At 37.8% G+C, this 16,666-nt stretch overlaps 1 protein-coding gene across 14 annotated transcripts in view; it reads left to right on the top strand.

Annotated features, from left to right (window-relative positions):
* ikzf2 (IKAROS family zinc finger 2) overlaps positions 1 to 16,666 on the top strand; it is a 48,145-nt gene that overhangs the window by 21,109 nt on the left and 10,370 nt on the right. For 11 of the 14 annotated variants that reach the window (XM_012970043.3, XM_012970039.3, XM_012970035.3 and 8 more), the window contains 3 exon segments: positions 10,993 to 11,259; positions 13,948 to 14,115; positions 16,353 to 16,487. In XM_012970043.3, coding sequence (XP_012825497.1) covers positions 10,993 to 11,259; positions 13,948 to 14,115; positions 16,353 to 16,487 — 570 coding nt within the window. 14 annotated transcript variants of the gene reach the window in all.

Below are 16,666 nucleotides of genomic sequence, written 5' to 3'. Positions count from 1 at the left end.
AGATAGAGCAGAGGATCCCACTTCCACGTTTGTCAATGGATGCTGTTCATTTTATTATTTATATTAATGAATGTTTACAAAGTTGTAGCCCTTCAGCTGTAGTTCAACTATAATAACCAGCACCACTACAGCCTTTATCTAAAGTGACACACACTGGGCAGCATTCATAGAAAGTCTAACAATCTTATGTTGATACCATTTTGCTTTAATATACCTGTTAATGCAGAACCATTCCCATAGGCATTTCTCCAAGCTGCCGTATGTGCTGCTTTCCCTGCCTTGATGTACATTTGTGTTGTTGTTCAACTTTATTATTATTTTCAGCATGCTACTGCCTTACCTTAAACAGTATTTTAGTAATAACGCAGATATTTTTGGTTACTATAGCAGTATTCCACAAAAAGAGGGAAAAGCACTATCAACGTTAGGGATAAAAACTGCCATTAGAGCAATGTCTTATTTATAGATATATGAAGAGAAAAGGTGCACGGGGCAGGTAAAGGCGTTTAGCCCGTGGCAGTTGAACATCTCAAAGGTTATGCCAGTTTTGCTTATCTTATTGTATCTGATCAGTGTGACTGCTGCACATGTACAATTTACAATGTGCAATACATGTGCTTCTCAAGTTGTCTCTCACCCACATTTAGATCTTCCTTGGAACTGCTTGTGTCCCAAGGGCAAAAGAGCCCAGGGGACTGAGGCAGAAGGATAACATGTGTATGATATTGTTTACTGTGCTGCAGCTGATCATTACCCAGCACACTCTCCAAATTCAAACAAGTAGTTTTAGACAACAGATCGACAACCTGTGACCCTTCAACTGTTATTGAATTGCTGCATCCCACTGACAGACAAAGTAACAAAGACAAACAATGTAAGCCGCTATGATTTCATGATAAGTCTGTTTTGTACTGTTAAGGGATATAATGTACTACACAGCTATACTGTCCTTTTTTTTTTTTTTTTATAAACTAGGATCATTATCCTATGTACAGTATAATCATGCAGGAGATAAAAGTTGGATGATGATAAAACATCTTGGAGATTATGCCAGTGCAACCTCAGTACATAATAACATTGTACTATGCTAAATAAGCAGCCATTGTTATTTATTTATTACTGGTTAAAATGACTGTAGCCAATAAGCACTATTTTATTCTGATGGAGCTACAGATGGTGCTGGATCATTAAAAAGCTATGTAGGAGATGAAAAGTTGAGCTTTATAGGATGGTGTCTCAATTTGAACTTCAGTTGCTATGTTGATAAATGTTAAAGAATGTCCGTACAGATGCCATTGTGAATGGCCATTTCATGTAGAAAATATTATTTAATCTTCTGTCCATTTAAATGTATAGTTGTCAACATTTAAAGGAGACATATTGGATAAATGGGAAAAACACTAATTTTGTAGCCAATTATGAATAATATACGGTGCTGGTTTCCCTTTGGGCTAAAAATGAATCCTGTCTGTAAAAATGGCCCCTTTATTGGAGCTCCCTATAGATCCTATCACTTCTCCGTCCAGTGTGAAATGAAGAGTGGGCGTGTCCTAACGGTCCCTGCCAGAAGCAGGGAGAGCCTGGGGAGAACCAATCACAGCCCTACACTCACACAAGCAAAGACAGGCTTCAGTTCCCTATCCGGTCATTGCTGATTGGTTCCTATCCTACAGTGCAGTGCATGAGGGCCGCCGGCTCCCCAGCTCATCCAGAGAATTCAGCCAGCAGGAAGTGGAACAGATGGGCGGGGCTAGTGGGGTTTTTGTAGAATTTCTCATTAAATCAGTCTGAAACACAACTTTTTAAAGCACATTCCTTCTATATCTAGAGGAGTATAATTCTCTGGTACATTCATAATTTTTATAGAATATGTCTCCTTTAAAAAAAATGATTTTGATAGTGTTCCACAGCCACCACACAAACATGATCATTAAAACACTTTTTATTCATCATAGCATGCTGAGTTATGACCAGGAAAATTCCTTTTTTAGAAAATAATACTTAAATACTTTTGCAGATTTGCTTTCAAACCTTAACTTTACCAGGAGCAGTTTCAGCCTTTTCAGGCTTGAAAAGTCAAAATCAGTGCCCTCTGCTGAAACAATAGGTACAATATCTGCTCCTATATTCTACATCCAATCAAATCTGTGGTTATTATAATGTATATGAAATGCAATAAGTTAATTATGTATGAATAATTAACTCCATCCTCGCACATTTCTGATTTTCCCTTTCTGCAGTTTGAAAAATTCTGAAATTGGTGTGTTTCATTTCTACGAGCCCCCTGTTTTTTGATGGTATCAATAGGTTTCCTTTCTGTGGTGCAAATAATTTAGTTATTGTATAAACAAGTACTTAGGGTTAATGTATCAAATTCTGCCACTTTCTCTGCTGACACAGAACCTGTTTTGTGGCTGTGAGCTATGCTTGATGCTGACAGATCATGTATAGGTGTGTCTACATGGGGGATCCTACATAACTTGTCCTCCACTTACATATATAATTATTTCCTAGAAACACAGTGTTATAGGCCACAGCTTCATTAATTGAGCGCATAATACATTTGATGTATTATAATGAAGCATATTTACTACTTCTGTAACCCACAGCAGCCAGTGAGCAAATATTTTTCATTGGTCTAGTGCAGGCAGAGCTGCAGTTCCCAACCCTGTCCTCAAGGCTGTGGTTATTTTGTGGATATCCCCGCAGCAGCAAATATATGAGTCAGTTAGTAGTGCAGGCGGATCTGTCATATTTACCCATCAACTTAATCCTCCACCTGTCCTGCTGCGTGGTTAACTGTAAAATGTGCACAGGGGGCCCAAAGCCAGGCTTGAAAACCACTAAACCAGAAAAACGATAGGACGTCTGGTTGCTGGAAGGGGCTTATATTCATTGTGTCAAGTCCGAAAGTTAGGGGGCTGCCAGTTAAATGTAACCATTTTCAGTGGTTAGCCCCTAGTTGTCTCCCTTGTGTGGGGTGAGCACAGAATATTGTTTTCTTAGCTAATGAATAGTTATATAAATGTAATTAATTAGACCAATACAGACACATCTTGTTCAGATCATGTTTGTGGCTTGATGTGGTCATAGAGCTGTAGGGCACATGTTTATTTAGCAGATAACAGGCAAAATATATAAATTTTTAATTCCAAATATACATATAAGATTCCTGCATTACCTTTTCTCTCTATACTATGTTATAAAAATCCACTTAGACCATTCCTAAAACAAACCATTTAGGCATTATTGCCTTATGCAGCAAAACAATGTCTTAACTTTATGAAGCAGATATTACTTATTAAACCATCTCTATGGGACAGATTTATCAAAATGTGAGATTATAGTTCATAGCCGAAAAATTTACTGACTTTTTATTATTTTCTATGGGATTTTTAGAAGCGCATTTTTTAATGGGTAAAAGTCAGAGTTCACCATTTGATAAATGCGCTTCTAAAAATCCCATAAGTATGAATAGAAAGTGGGTGAATTTTTCTGTTGTGAGTTTTGATATCACATTTTGATGACTCTGCCCTTCTGTGTCACCAAAGCAAAGTCTGAATATTAAGAGGCAGATTTATTTATCAAATGATAAATGAAAAACTCATCCATTTTCTATTCATTCCTATGGGATTTTTAGAAGTCTATTTATCAGTGGGTGAAAGTTTGAGTTCAACATTTGACAAATACGCTTCTAAAAATCCCATAACAATGAATACAAAGTGTGTGAGTTTTTCTGTGGTAAACATCTCATATTTAAATAAATCTGCCCCCAAGTGCTAGATTTGTACTAAATAAGCCCCACAGCCACCTGAATATCGTCTTGCACACTAGGGCAACCAGGTCACTTGAAAAGGGCAATTAAATGTAAAAACAATCAACATGTTGCAGCCCTGCAACATACATTTATTAAACACGTCCCTGAATTTTCAAGTGAATGGGTAGTCCTATGGCACACACCAGTATGTGAGAAGCGTTGCTGGTACTGTAACTCCAGACAGTTTGGATACTTCATGAGATTGCGATCATTCTTAATAAATTCGTCACGCATCCTGTGTAGATAATAGCATTCATTTAGTGGTCACAGTTTGGTGTACCACTAATTGGGGAAATATAACTTCTTCAGTTGTTATCATCCTCTTCCACCTTACACAAATATGTTGAAACTGCATGCAAAAAAGAACTTTAAAATATTCCTTTGACAGAAAAAAGGTAGGGAATATTGTGTGCTGTTCTTTATAGTAGGTACGTATAGCAGACTCCCTACAGGGAAATCGATATGTTGTGACTCACAGTGAAGTACAGTGCATGGTCAATAAATTAGCAGCCTTTGTTGTGTGGCTTTTTACATAAACCTAAGGGATTCTTACGTTTTTATATGATCTTTTCTGTGCTGGGAGAAGGGAGACGAGTCTCCCTCCCATCACTTCAGGGGATCATTAGACTGTCTATTATAAATGGAAACTGAACTAACTTTACAGATTTCTGTTAGAGAATTTCCAGCAAAATGCTACTGCCCGTGTATTGTAAGATCTCAACTAGTAACTCTGTGTTTTTAGTCCCCTCTGAGTTATAAATCGCTAATGAGACATATGGGACTTTACTGACTGTGCTGAAGTGATGAGTCTGGATATCCAGCCATAGTTCTGCTTTAAAAATCAACCTACAGTACATCAGCCACACTACATCATTTAATTGAGAGGTGGGGCTTTCCGGATAAGGGATCTTTTTGTAATTTGAATCACCACACCTTAAATTGATACTGACACTAAAAAGCTACTCTTCAAAATATTAAAGTACATTAAAAGTTACCTGTAGGTCATTTTGATGATTTTTCACTGATAGGTTTGCTTTTGTAATTCTTACTTGAAATTCCTATACCTGACTGTTTTGCCAACTTGACTGTCCCTTTCTCAACCTGTCAGTTCAGTTATAGCTTCTAATGCCAATGGTCTTTTGCTGCAAAAATATGTCATCCCAAGATTATTTGCTCATGACCACAAAATGGGGTTAGAAGCCTGCTAGTAAGTAGCCCTATGTGTTTCTTTCAAAGGTTGTCACTTTGGTTTTTTGTTTTTTCATGGCACCAAAGAAGAAGAAATCTGCTTTGTGTGAACATGTGTGTAATATTCTGGTTCTACCTAAGACCAGGATTGCTAAGTCATGTTGACAGGCCAGGACTGGCATTCTGTCGATTCTGGCAAATGCCAGAGGGGCTGCTGTAAGATGCCATGGACAGACACTATTTAGTTGGCTAGTGGAGGTCTGTTTGGGCCTCTGTGTACTTGAAATGCCAAAGCCTAGTTTGAATCCCAGTCCAGGCCTGCTTGTTGAGCATATAGTGACCATGAGTTTTGAGGCCAAACCTCATCTTTACTGCCTTACCTCCCTAATATGTAAGAAGAAAGATGCAGTATGCATAGAGCAGGAAAGAATACACCCACCATTCTGTAAAGTAGTATATTGCTTCTGGCTTTGGATTTCCCAGCTAGAAATTGGCAGTAAGGAGCTGAGCTGCCAAGTATTTATTTGTTTAAACCCGTGGAGCTGAAGCACTTAATTCTTGTACAGGCTCGGCAACATTCCCACAAGAATTGACCTCAGTATTCCGTGGAAGCCTCCAGGTTTGAGTTCGCACGACAGGCTCTGTCTAAACAGCTCCGCACTGCTCCTGAATGTTGTGGCTTTCTCACTGTTAGCTTCTGGATTTTGTTTTGCACCTTCAAGCATTTTTACTGGGCTCTGTGAATTGTGTTTCAGTGTAGATCTCATTGGCAAAAAGATGTAACATTTTGTAGATGCCACATGCTTTCCTAATCAAGAGGAAGCTCTTTTTTTTATAGTAGTTTTTATTTACTATACGTTTTGGATAACAAATATGCCAACTTGATCTGCAGGTGACTGTCTCAATATTATTTCTCTAGTTCAGTTTACTGTCCAAATGGAAGATTAGGGGTTTGGGTGCTCTTGTTTTTTTTTTTTTTTTCTTGTGCTCCATACTCTTCTTTAAAGGACAGCATCATTTTAATACAATCTTCCTCCAGTGAGTGGTAGGTTTAATAATAATGAATAATAATTAGCCCACTACATTCTAAACATGGGTAACATTGTCTGACTGCTGTGTCCTATAGACATTCAGCACCACGTACACTATGCCCTATCTCTTTTAAATGATAATCTACAGATAGCCAAGGGTCCTTTCTTCACCTAAACTCATTTTATTTGCTTCAATACACATTTGGAAAGTATAGATCATGTTGTTTCCGGTGGCACAGTACACACTCAACTGCATTGAACTATGCAAGGGCAGAACAAATGCAGTGTTCATATACTAACCTTTGCTCCTGGTTCTACAAATTTGTAAAGAACAGTTTATTCAGAACTGATACAGAGTTTTTGGAAGAAAGCAAAGCAAAGGAAGGAGAAAATGTATCTTTTTATAAACCATATTGTTCCTGTCTATTAGAATTAAATGCAAAAAAAACAGTGAATGAAGATTTTTTCTTACTGATTTTTTTATGATTTTGTGTTTAACACAGATCCCAGTGGATATGTCTGTATTCCAACATAATTTTGTATGTGTATCTAGCAAGGCTATGTTTATCCAGCATTCAAGAGGTTAATGCTGCTTTAAGTAAATTTAACTAAGTGTCTTTAAGAGTTGTCTTACCAAATAAGCCGTGTGAATTCAGAAGAGACAGTTACAAAGAGAATTGCTCAAATAGGACAAGGAAAGACTGATAGCGAGCACTTTCATAATGATGAGATGGTTGTCACATTCTCTTATCAAATGTGAGAGGTTGTGAAATCATGAACGCAACACCAAAATGATTCTCTTTTTTGTAAATAACCACTTGATGCCAAGTGTCTCCAACATATAGCACCACAGTTTGGTTGAACGCAGCAGGCCTATGAAATTTGTTTGGCACCCCTGATTTGCTTTAAACAGTTATAGCTACTTGTCTATTGGAGATTGCCTCTCCCACAGGTGACAACACTTCTGTAAACACCTTGTAATGCAGAGATGGGGATACCCACTACTCTGCATTTCAAGATATTTTTGGACACTTTGCTGCCCACAGAAGAGGTGATCTTCCGAGGGTAACAAAGCACTACATGTGCCATTACCTTTATTCTTGGCTGCTTCAATATATCACCCCTTTCTCTTCATAAATTAGCTAAGCATCACATTTAAAGACCTTGTCCTTTTAAGGTAACAGAAGCATGGACCAGCACTATTGGGCTGATTTATCTTAGATCACACTGTGAAATCCTGAAAAATTTCTCATCTGTTCAAGGTTTTTTTTTTTTTTTTTATTAAAGCTTTCCTAAAGCCAGTGATGCCTATGATTACTCTAGGCTACAGCGGGCAACAAACGTCCATTTTTTCCTCTTCACCAGCTGAATCACCACTGGGGAAACATATGCAGCATGGCTAATTTCCAAAGCAGCCCAAAGTTTTCTTACAAGGAAATTTTGGGCAACTTCTCGCCATATTTGTTTTGTCAAGATTAATCGTAGGGGACAAAATGTCCCATCTGTCATTGCCCTAAAAGAGAAAGTTTAAAAAATGACACATTTGTTGATTTGGCAGAACATGTTTGACTGCCTTAAGCACCGAATCATCATCCATGGTGCATATAGCATGCAGTGAAATACAATTGAGACAATTATTTTGCTTAAAAATTTCTTGGGATAACTGGTACTGGTAATATTAAACAATATAACATAACTGGGGAAAAACCTGCATGACCTGCAAAAAGTAAAGACTATAAACTACTGCAATAGAAAATAGGGAGGCCTACATGGGGCAGGGATTGATGTGAATGGTGAACTTTGTAAATGGTGAATGGTGGTCTTTGGAAAGCGCCACATAAACCTGTCACCACTGTATATACAAAGGATAATAATAAGACTTTGTCACAAAGAGGTAGAATTGGGAGAACCAATTACAAATCATTCTGTAAACATTTAATATTGTTAATTTTTAGAACTGTGCAGCTGCAGGGATAGCAGAGGAATATGTAGTGGGGAGATAACTGAAAAGGCTTGCATTAATTCTTTTTGGCACACAAAAGAAAATCAAGCGTTAATGAATTTTGAGCAGACAATCAGGCTGCAATTACCAGTTGGTACTTAGCCATGGCAAAACTATGTTTTTTTGGCTTCAGAGAAAATGCCCCATAACACACACTGCATCCAAGACCCCTTATGTGAGGCTGCTGTGGTTATTACATGTTCAGGAGTTCATCATTGGTTTTGCTGTGTAACATAGGTGCTTTCTGCACAGCAAAGAGGAGATCCCTCTTGCAGCATTTATCCTCTGTGGAGATTTGCTGTTCGCCGTTCCATCCCTGTGGGAGAGGATACAGGCACATAACAAGCACTGACGGCAGGATCTAAAAGTGGAAGGATGGAGAGAAGCTCATCTGAAAGATGGGGCTGCGTGAGGTCAGGCTTCTCTAGTTTGTGGACTTGCATGAATTCTGCAACCTTATTTGTGGGCATAAAAGTACGGACCACAAGGAGCCAGGTAAATAGACAGTAGAATGCATCTGGCAGCTGTTTTGGCCAACTGGAAAAATGCTAGAGGCAACAAGAAGCAGTTTTGGGATTTTAAAGTCCATAGCAAGTAACACATCTCGCCAAGACGGAAAAACTGTTGCTTTATTTTAAACTTCTGCAAAATTGTACTTCATCTATATTCTCATGTCTCCTATAGAAAATTTGTAGCATTTATTTAAATGTATATTTAAGCTTTCTAGTGCTAGTTCATTTATTTGTATGACATAAATGCAGTTTTTATATGTTATAGTCTGTGATGGTGTTCTCTCTATCTTGTAACTTATTAGCATTTTTTGAACCCTTATATTATTAGTTGTCTGGCTTTGATGGTGTTTTTACATCTATTGTTTATACTTTGTAAATTGTTATTGCACTAATATATGGTAACATGAGCAAAGATGACCCCTTTCTAGTAACCTATAGCAGCCAGTAAGCTTTTTATTAGTCAAGTGCAATTAAAATAATGAAATCAAGCTGATTGGTTCCTAGTAATTACTGGTCTGTGACAGACCTTGTCTATGTTAATAGATAATCCATTTCTTAGAGGATACGTATCATAATGGGAAGCTACACTGCTAAAATTAATAAATTAAACATTACAGGTCTCTATAAGAATATAAAATTTTCATGTAAAACAGCCCATATTAAAACATTTTTTCATATAAATAAAGTCATGCCAGTGGAAAATTGTAATTTTAATGACTAAAGTCCATCCCTTTGACTTGTAAGTACCGATTTGCTCACAAACAGGCCTAAGGAACTAATTTTATGCTAACTTACATCAGCCAATAAATGGACATAGGGCTTTAATTCCCACCCTTCTTCCTATTACAGTTATTTTTTTGCTGAGTTCATTCATAGCACACATGCAGATAATGGCAACACTGTGTCTCATCGTAAAATGGAAATATGTTTTGATAACCAAAATCGTCTTTTTAAGATTGCTGCTTTTCCTGTCAGCTGTCAAGCAATTTTACCAACAACTTTGGGCACCAAGGAGGCTGCTTAGTGCTGTATTTATCAATATTGTGGTCTGTATTGGACCATTTTACAGACTGAGCAGAAGGCATAGGTAAAGTTTGGAAAAGTGTGCCCTTAATACCATTCAGCCACATAATTTAAATTTAAATGCTGGTGCTGCTTTTTGAGCTAGGGACCCATTATATATTTTCTTGCCATTGGGTGGGACTGAAAATCTAAAGTGCTTGGTTGCACCAAGAATGAAATATAAAATCAAGGGCTTTATCGATAAATTTGACATTTATCTGCCATCTCTCTTTGCTTAGCTTTGCTGTCTGGTATCACAGTGATTAAAGCATCAGTAACTCCAGAAAATGCTGCGTATGCAGTTAACACATAATTTCACTTCATATGCACTTTTGAAAAATCTTCATCTTTTCTTTTTTTTCCCTTTGGTTTAAAATAAAATTAATGTCACATTTTAGGCTTTGTGTACCACGTCATGAGGGATTGTGTAGGCAACAGATAAAGGCTGCCTGCAGAGAACAGAGCATGGAAATAAAAGGAGAAGCTGCTTCTGTTTTTTTTTTTTTTTTTTATACATATAATGCAAATACTTAACTATTATCTCAGTTCAGATGAGTAATTTACAAATTTGGTGCTACAACTTTTTTTTAATAAGGACAGCATAAATAAAAATCTGTCAAGAGTTTTCCACAGAGCACACACCTTTTACCCGTAAGCCATTTTTCGACTGTGTTCCCCTATATAGCCTTATAATTTGCAGTGAACTTTCTTGTTTTTCTGAAGATTCATCTCCGTGACCCACTGAGAACTATTCTGGCATTTACTGGGTTGAACTACCATTCAAATACACTTAGTCATCATTTAACACATTGAATGTTATTAAACCATTTGCACTCCACAGGGAGTGATGGAAAGAAATGTTATGATAAGCTAGATGAGCTAGATTCGCCAAAATATTCCGCATTTTTCCATAGTCGTGATTCCGTCAAAAAAAGTCAGGGTCGCATCAAATAAGTCGCTCTTGTGGCAAAAAAGTTGCACAGTAGCTGCATTTTGCTAATTTTTCACCATTTTGCAGGTTTTTCAGCGGAGCAAAATGGGACAGATTCACTCATAACTAGCTCTCACTCCTTTATTGAAACAATGCAGATTGGATTCTGATGTACAGACTAATGTAAAAACTGGAACTTCATGACCCACATTTCATCTTTATCACATCAGATTCTGTATTGTTTCTAGAACTATATTCCTTACCCCTATATTCATATTATTTTCATTACGGTCTTCAGTAAGCTGAACAATAACTACATTTGCTAAAATGACTTCTTGTGACAAAGGTGTTTAATGTTATTTCCTAACTTCTACTTTTGATTTTTCTTCAACTTGATTTGCCAGTTTCAGACACTTTGTGGTAAATGTTAATAATATTGACTTTTTCAGCAAACTCAGTGAAGATGGAGATGCAAAGTGATGATGAAGGAGAGGGGAAGCCTCTTCGTCGAGACACACCGCTGCAGCTACAAGATGATGAGAGTGGTCTAGAGGAGCCCCTGATTGATGCTAATGGGATGTCAGACAGCCGCAGCAGTCAGGATATGCCCCTTGATGGTGGCATACGGCTGCCGAATGGTAAACTGAAATGTGACGTCTGTGGCATGGTTTGCATTGGCCCCAATGTGCTAATGGTCCATAAAAGGAGTCATACGGGTAAGCAGCCTGGAGCCAAACTGCCTGTAGCATCTGATGTTAATATTACCTGATATTATTGCCTGTCATTGCTTCTTATTATCAACTTTTAAAAGCAGGTTGCACCCTTTGTTAAACTAAACCAAAGAATGTTAAACACTTCAGAGGTTTAGAGAGAGAGGGTTGTGATATCATTTATGGTAAGGGAAGGTTAACCTTTCCTGAGCTTTGCTTGTGTTGAAGCCACAAAAACCTCTCCAAAGGTTTGAGAATCAAAAGAGTTTGGTCTTTATCAAGTGCAAAGTCCTACCATTCAGTCCATAGAAGCCCACCTCCTGATATCAAACACACCAGTCATTCATAATTTCTTTTAAACTTCACTAGTTCATTCTGTAACATTTTGAGGTGATATTTTACAAGGGTGTGCACTGCATTTGAAGTAGCTTTGGGTGAATTACACCTTTTGGAAAAAATCATGCTACACTGTAAAGAAATGTATTATTAATGGATAATGCCCAAGGCATTTAAAGAAACCCACCTAATAAATATTGATGTTTGGAAGGAGGAGAAATAGGGAACAGGCAAGGAGTCATATTTTGGCATACAGAGTAGCATGATTAGTTTCTAAATTGAGTGTGACTTTGGCATGCATGCAATGCTAATGATTATGAGCTTGGAAACTAAGGGGGCTGCATGTGACCCTTATAGTAAAGTAGCACTACTTCTGTATTTTCTGTGATAAGATCATGATCATGCTAATGGTTAACTTTATATGAGTGTGCCATGGGTGTATGGTATTATAACAAAAACAAAGTTTTGCCAGATACAAAGGTAAACATAACCATAACAGAAAGGGACTGTAAAACAAAATCATATAGAAATTGGCTCATCATGGCCATTTGACACCTCTATGGGAAGCAGATGTGTTATGATCCAAGAGAAAGAGCCAACTTTACAGATGAAATAGGTTCTATAACATGCAAGAGACAACTTTAAGGAACAGATCTCATTCTTTTTAAAGGTACTAAAGTTTAAGCATTACTTTATATACAGGGCAAAAAAAATGTACCTGTAAAACCTTATTTTGAAGAGTAGCGTAGACATATTATGCCTAAGATGCATAAGATGCAATTCGGCATTAGCTCACCCTGTTTCATCCAGCACAACTGGAAAACTATTCTGCATTTAGAAAAAGATGGATCTTTACCAGCACTGTCCAGTGTAAACCTTTTGACTCAAGCTACTGTGCAGTTATGCTAATAAAAAATTTGGCAGAGTATCTTCATTTTAACCACTGCCCTAAGCAGCAGGGGTCCTTCATTTATTGCTGGTTCTGAATTAAAATTCCCAGCATTGGACAATTGAAGTCGTAGCTTGAGAGCAAGAGAGTATCTCCACCCTACAGTTTCCTCTTGATTTGTCTGTAGATTAGAATGGAATGGAATATTCCTAGTGGTCTACCCTAGTTTTGTTCAGGCATCTGTACTTGCAGCAGCCATCCTAAAGTTTCAGAAGAGCTGTGTATACCTTACCACCGGTGATTCACTTTATTGCTAGTGGGAAGGCATTTCATGGAGATTAGTCGCCCGCGGTACCCAAGATTTAACCTCAGTCAACTAATCTTCCCACATGTCACTGCCTTTAGGGTCTATAATCGCAGTATCCAGTGAAGGTTTAAATCTGCAAACCTTCCAGTGATTGTTGAACTGTGCCACAACTGAATAGAAATATAAGGTTGTAGGCATTGTGGGTGCTGCAGTACAATAAAAATTCAGGTCCTTAGGTTGGACATTTCTTGTCATTTGACATATTATTGAAAAGCTTTGAGTTAATGTTTTGGAAAATATTTTATGACAATTTTTAAACAGTAATTTATTTGCAATACCTTATTGACCCCTTGGAATATAACAGAATGTCTGTGTGTGCTTGCAATACTTCAGGTAATATGACAATCGGATCCTTCAGGCATTTAGTCTAAGCCACAAATCAGCACCTTACATATTGAAGCAGAGGACTGACTAGATATGTTTACTGTATCCTCTCTGCAATATGGCAAGTGACTTTCAGTGCATAGCTTATGGACAGAAGGCTGCTAAACCTCAGTTTCCCTTTCCTGAAAGCAGAAAGATCGCTTGTAATGTATGTTACCTTTTATTGGACCAACATTTACATTGGCTTTAGGAATTTTCCAGGTTCACTGAAGTATGTGATGTAAACAGTCTATCAGACATGAAAGCCTATAAAATCTACAAAATCTAGCCCAATAAAGGACATGTTTACTTTTGCAATATAATTCTGTTTCACTTGAATATACTGCTGTATGGCCATTGAGCAGGCCCACCAAAAGGCTTCCGAAATTGCCAACTGAGTGTTATATCTAAACTACTAAGTTCTTAATTGTGGCCTGTGCCTTTATAATTTGTGATTACTGACAATTAGCAGTCTACACAATTGTGGCTAAAGTATAGTTAACTTCAGACAATATGTCTTCAATATGTATATAATACATATATATACATTATATGTCATTATACAGACTATGTGTTCTCTTACAGCTCTTTCTAAAATGATTTGCATTCAAAGGGATCATCCCATTGTTGGTTTCTTCTTTACCTATAGGTTGAAGTGCATCTTTGCCTATTAAACTGTGGTTTTGGGTTCAGTGTCCCACTTATCATTTTTAAGGGCCCTCATTTTGTGTCTATCTAGGTGAGCGGCCATTCCACTGTAACCAATGTGGAGCATCGTTCACTCAAAAGGGCAACCTTCTTCGCCACATTAAGTTACACTCTGGGGAGAAACCTTTCAAGTGTCCATTCTGCAGCTATGCATGCCGGAGGAGAGATGCACTTACCGGCCACCTCAGAACACACTCCGGTGAGTTGTTTGTATCTTTATCTATTTCCATTTATCTAGGCCATTAAGTTAAATAGAAAATGTCTCTGTCCACTATTTTGTAGATTAACTGGTAACATTATAGTAAATGCTAGGTAAAGGTAAGGCATTCAAGGCAGTTTTTGACTGGAAAGTGCACAGGTATTTTGAGCAGAGTTTCCTGTGTAATGTGGCTACAAGCCAACTGAATTACTCTTTGAGGAAGTTTAGGAAAGTCCATAGGACAATAATAACATTTGCTAGATTATGTATTTTCCATGGCACAGAATATACACAGCCAGGGGAAAATACATTGTCTATAAATGCAGTTTTGTGTATAAGGAGAGGATGCCGATTACAGTTGCCTATTACTCACTACAAGCTGGCCATATTCCCATGGGTATTTCTGTGGAAAGATAACCACAGACCTGTGCAATACATATATAATACATAAGGTCCCTGAATGTCCTGTAATGTATATTCTTAAAAATGGTTCTTAGTGATGTTGTCAGTTATAATTGGCGCTTGTGTATTATAATATATAATGTACCCCTGTTGTAAAATCTGCAGATAATAGAAGTTACCTCGGAGTCCCATGACCTGTGTGAAAGTACTCACCTTTTGCATTGTGCCTTTATATGGTCATAAAGCTTCTCGGTAACTTATAATATGCTTATATTTTACATTATTTGCTATATAATGTACCTGCTGGGAGCTGTAGCCCCTGGCATGCTTGGTGATTCACAGTGTACATTTGTGTGCGGGTGCACTGGGATTATATATAGCACACATGAGAAAAAAATGTAAATTAAGTTGCAGTTATCAGCTCGATTTTGCCAAAGATATGTTGGAACATTCTTTTCAACTGGTACTACAGACTGTAATGTTACCTGAGAGTCCAGTTCATCAAGGTTTAGATACAAAACACATTAGTGCCATATGTAGAGTAGCCATGTTCTTCCCACTTTCCTGCATAACGCAGGAGAGTACCATGCGCTACTGTAGGTGTTATTGGCCACCTATCTGATCATATTATCTATTTCACAGATTTTGGATATTGTGCATATATCAGGACCCCACTAGCCCCTGTAGAGTCATGTACCCCTCCGAAAGCCATGTCTAGCATGTCACTGCCACTTTCTTACCAAACCACAGTTTCCAGCATGGCTGCCAATGCTGTTCGGGAATTATACAAATCTATAAACTTTTGTTATGACTTAAAGCAGGGTGATTGGAAAGATATGCAGGTCTTTGAAGTGTGTCTGTAATATAGGATTATTGTCTCTTTAAAGGAGTTTAGGTCCTTGTCATATAAGCAGTGCTTTGACATAGCACCACTTAGCAGCTGCAGCCCAGAACACCCACAGGGACTCTTAACAAACATAAGCACAGAGAAAAAAAATAAATTGTATAATAAAATGTCTGTGTCATTTCTCTCAGATGTGCTTAAGCAATATCCCTAAGGGATTAAAACCCAGCCGAGAGGGAAAAAAATTGTGCCGGTGAGGGAGTGTTTGTCCAGCAGCATTCCTGGTGTGAGCTGGTTTCACACCCTGCAATCTGACTGCTGTTTCTTCTGCAAAAGAATGTAACCTGTCACTGTAATTGGGGTCTATCAGGCCCACATACACTACAAAGTACTACCTGTAGCATACCAGCATAATTGTCTGGTGCTAGTCGAACAGAACAATATTCTCGGGTGCTGCCCAGTAGACCACTGGACTATATCCTCATCTGCTACAGAAGGATCCGAGGCCTGTTTCCTATTTAACAACCATTAGTCTAACTGTCAGGAGAGTGTTCATAAACTGACACATTTATAAAAGCAGATATATGTGTCTGTTGAACAAAATGCGTTCAATTGTGAACACATTAATTTTTCATGGGTGCCATGTATTTAGTGCAACTCGGCAGCAGCGCTGCATACTAGCACCCATCTGAATCCTTAATGACAATAGCAAATGGTTTGTGGTGATTAACAGTTCAGATAATTATTTTCAGAGTTGGAGGGAATTATTCCAGTGTGGAAAATAAATTATGAAAAAGATTGGACTTTTTCCAATCAGTACTAATTGTGAAAATATACCAATTAGTGACAAATTGGCCCTTAGAATTTCTAAAAGGCGATATTCAAAATGTTGTTTTTTAAAGAAAAAAGGAATTCTGTGGTGAATATCTAGGAAAAAATTAAAGTAATTGAACTGTTGTGTTCTAATACACATTCCTTTTACTTTCCGCAGTTGGCAAACCCCACAAGTGCAACTACTGTGGCCGAAGCTACAAGCAGAGAAGCTCTTTGGAGGAACACAAGGAGCGGTGCCACAACTACTTGCAAAATGTAGGGATGGAAGCTGGCCAAGGTATTGTGCACCATGGTGAGTACAATTGGCACATGTCTAGGTAACACAGTCAGTAAATAGTATATCTAGTATTATTATTGCCTTCCATTTGTGTTGTACTGTAACTCCAGACACATCTTCAGCCACCCCCTGCATTACAATGTAGCTAGGAGATTTACCAGAAAAGAAGAGATATGGGTAATTTATAGTTCATA

This window comes from Xenopus tropicalis, chromosome 9 (genome assembly GCF_000004195.4).
Source record: "Xenopus tropicalis strain Nigerian chromosome 9, UCB_Xtro_10.0, whole genome shotgun sequence".
Lineage (NCBI taxonomy): Eukaryota > Metazoa > Chordata > Amphibia > Anura > Pipidae > Xenopus > Xenopus tropicalis.
Note: the sequence above shows the minus strand (reverse complement) of the source record. Positions and strands in the feature narration are given on the sequence as shown.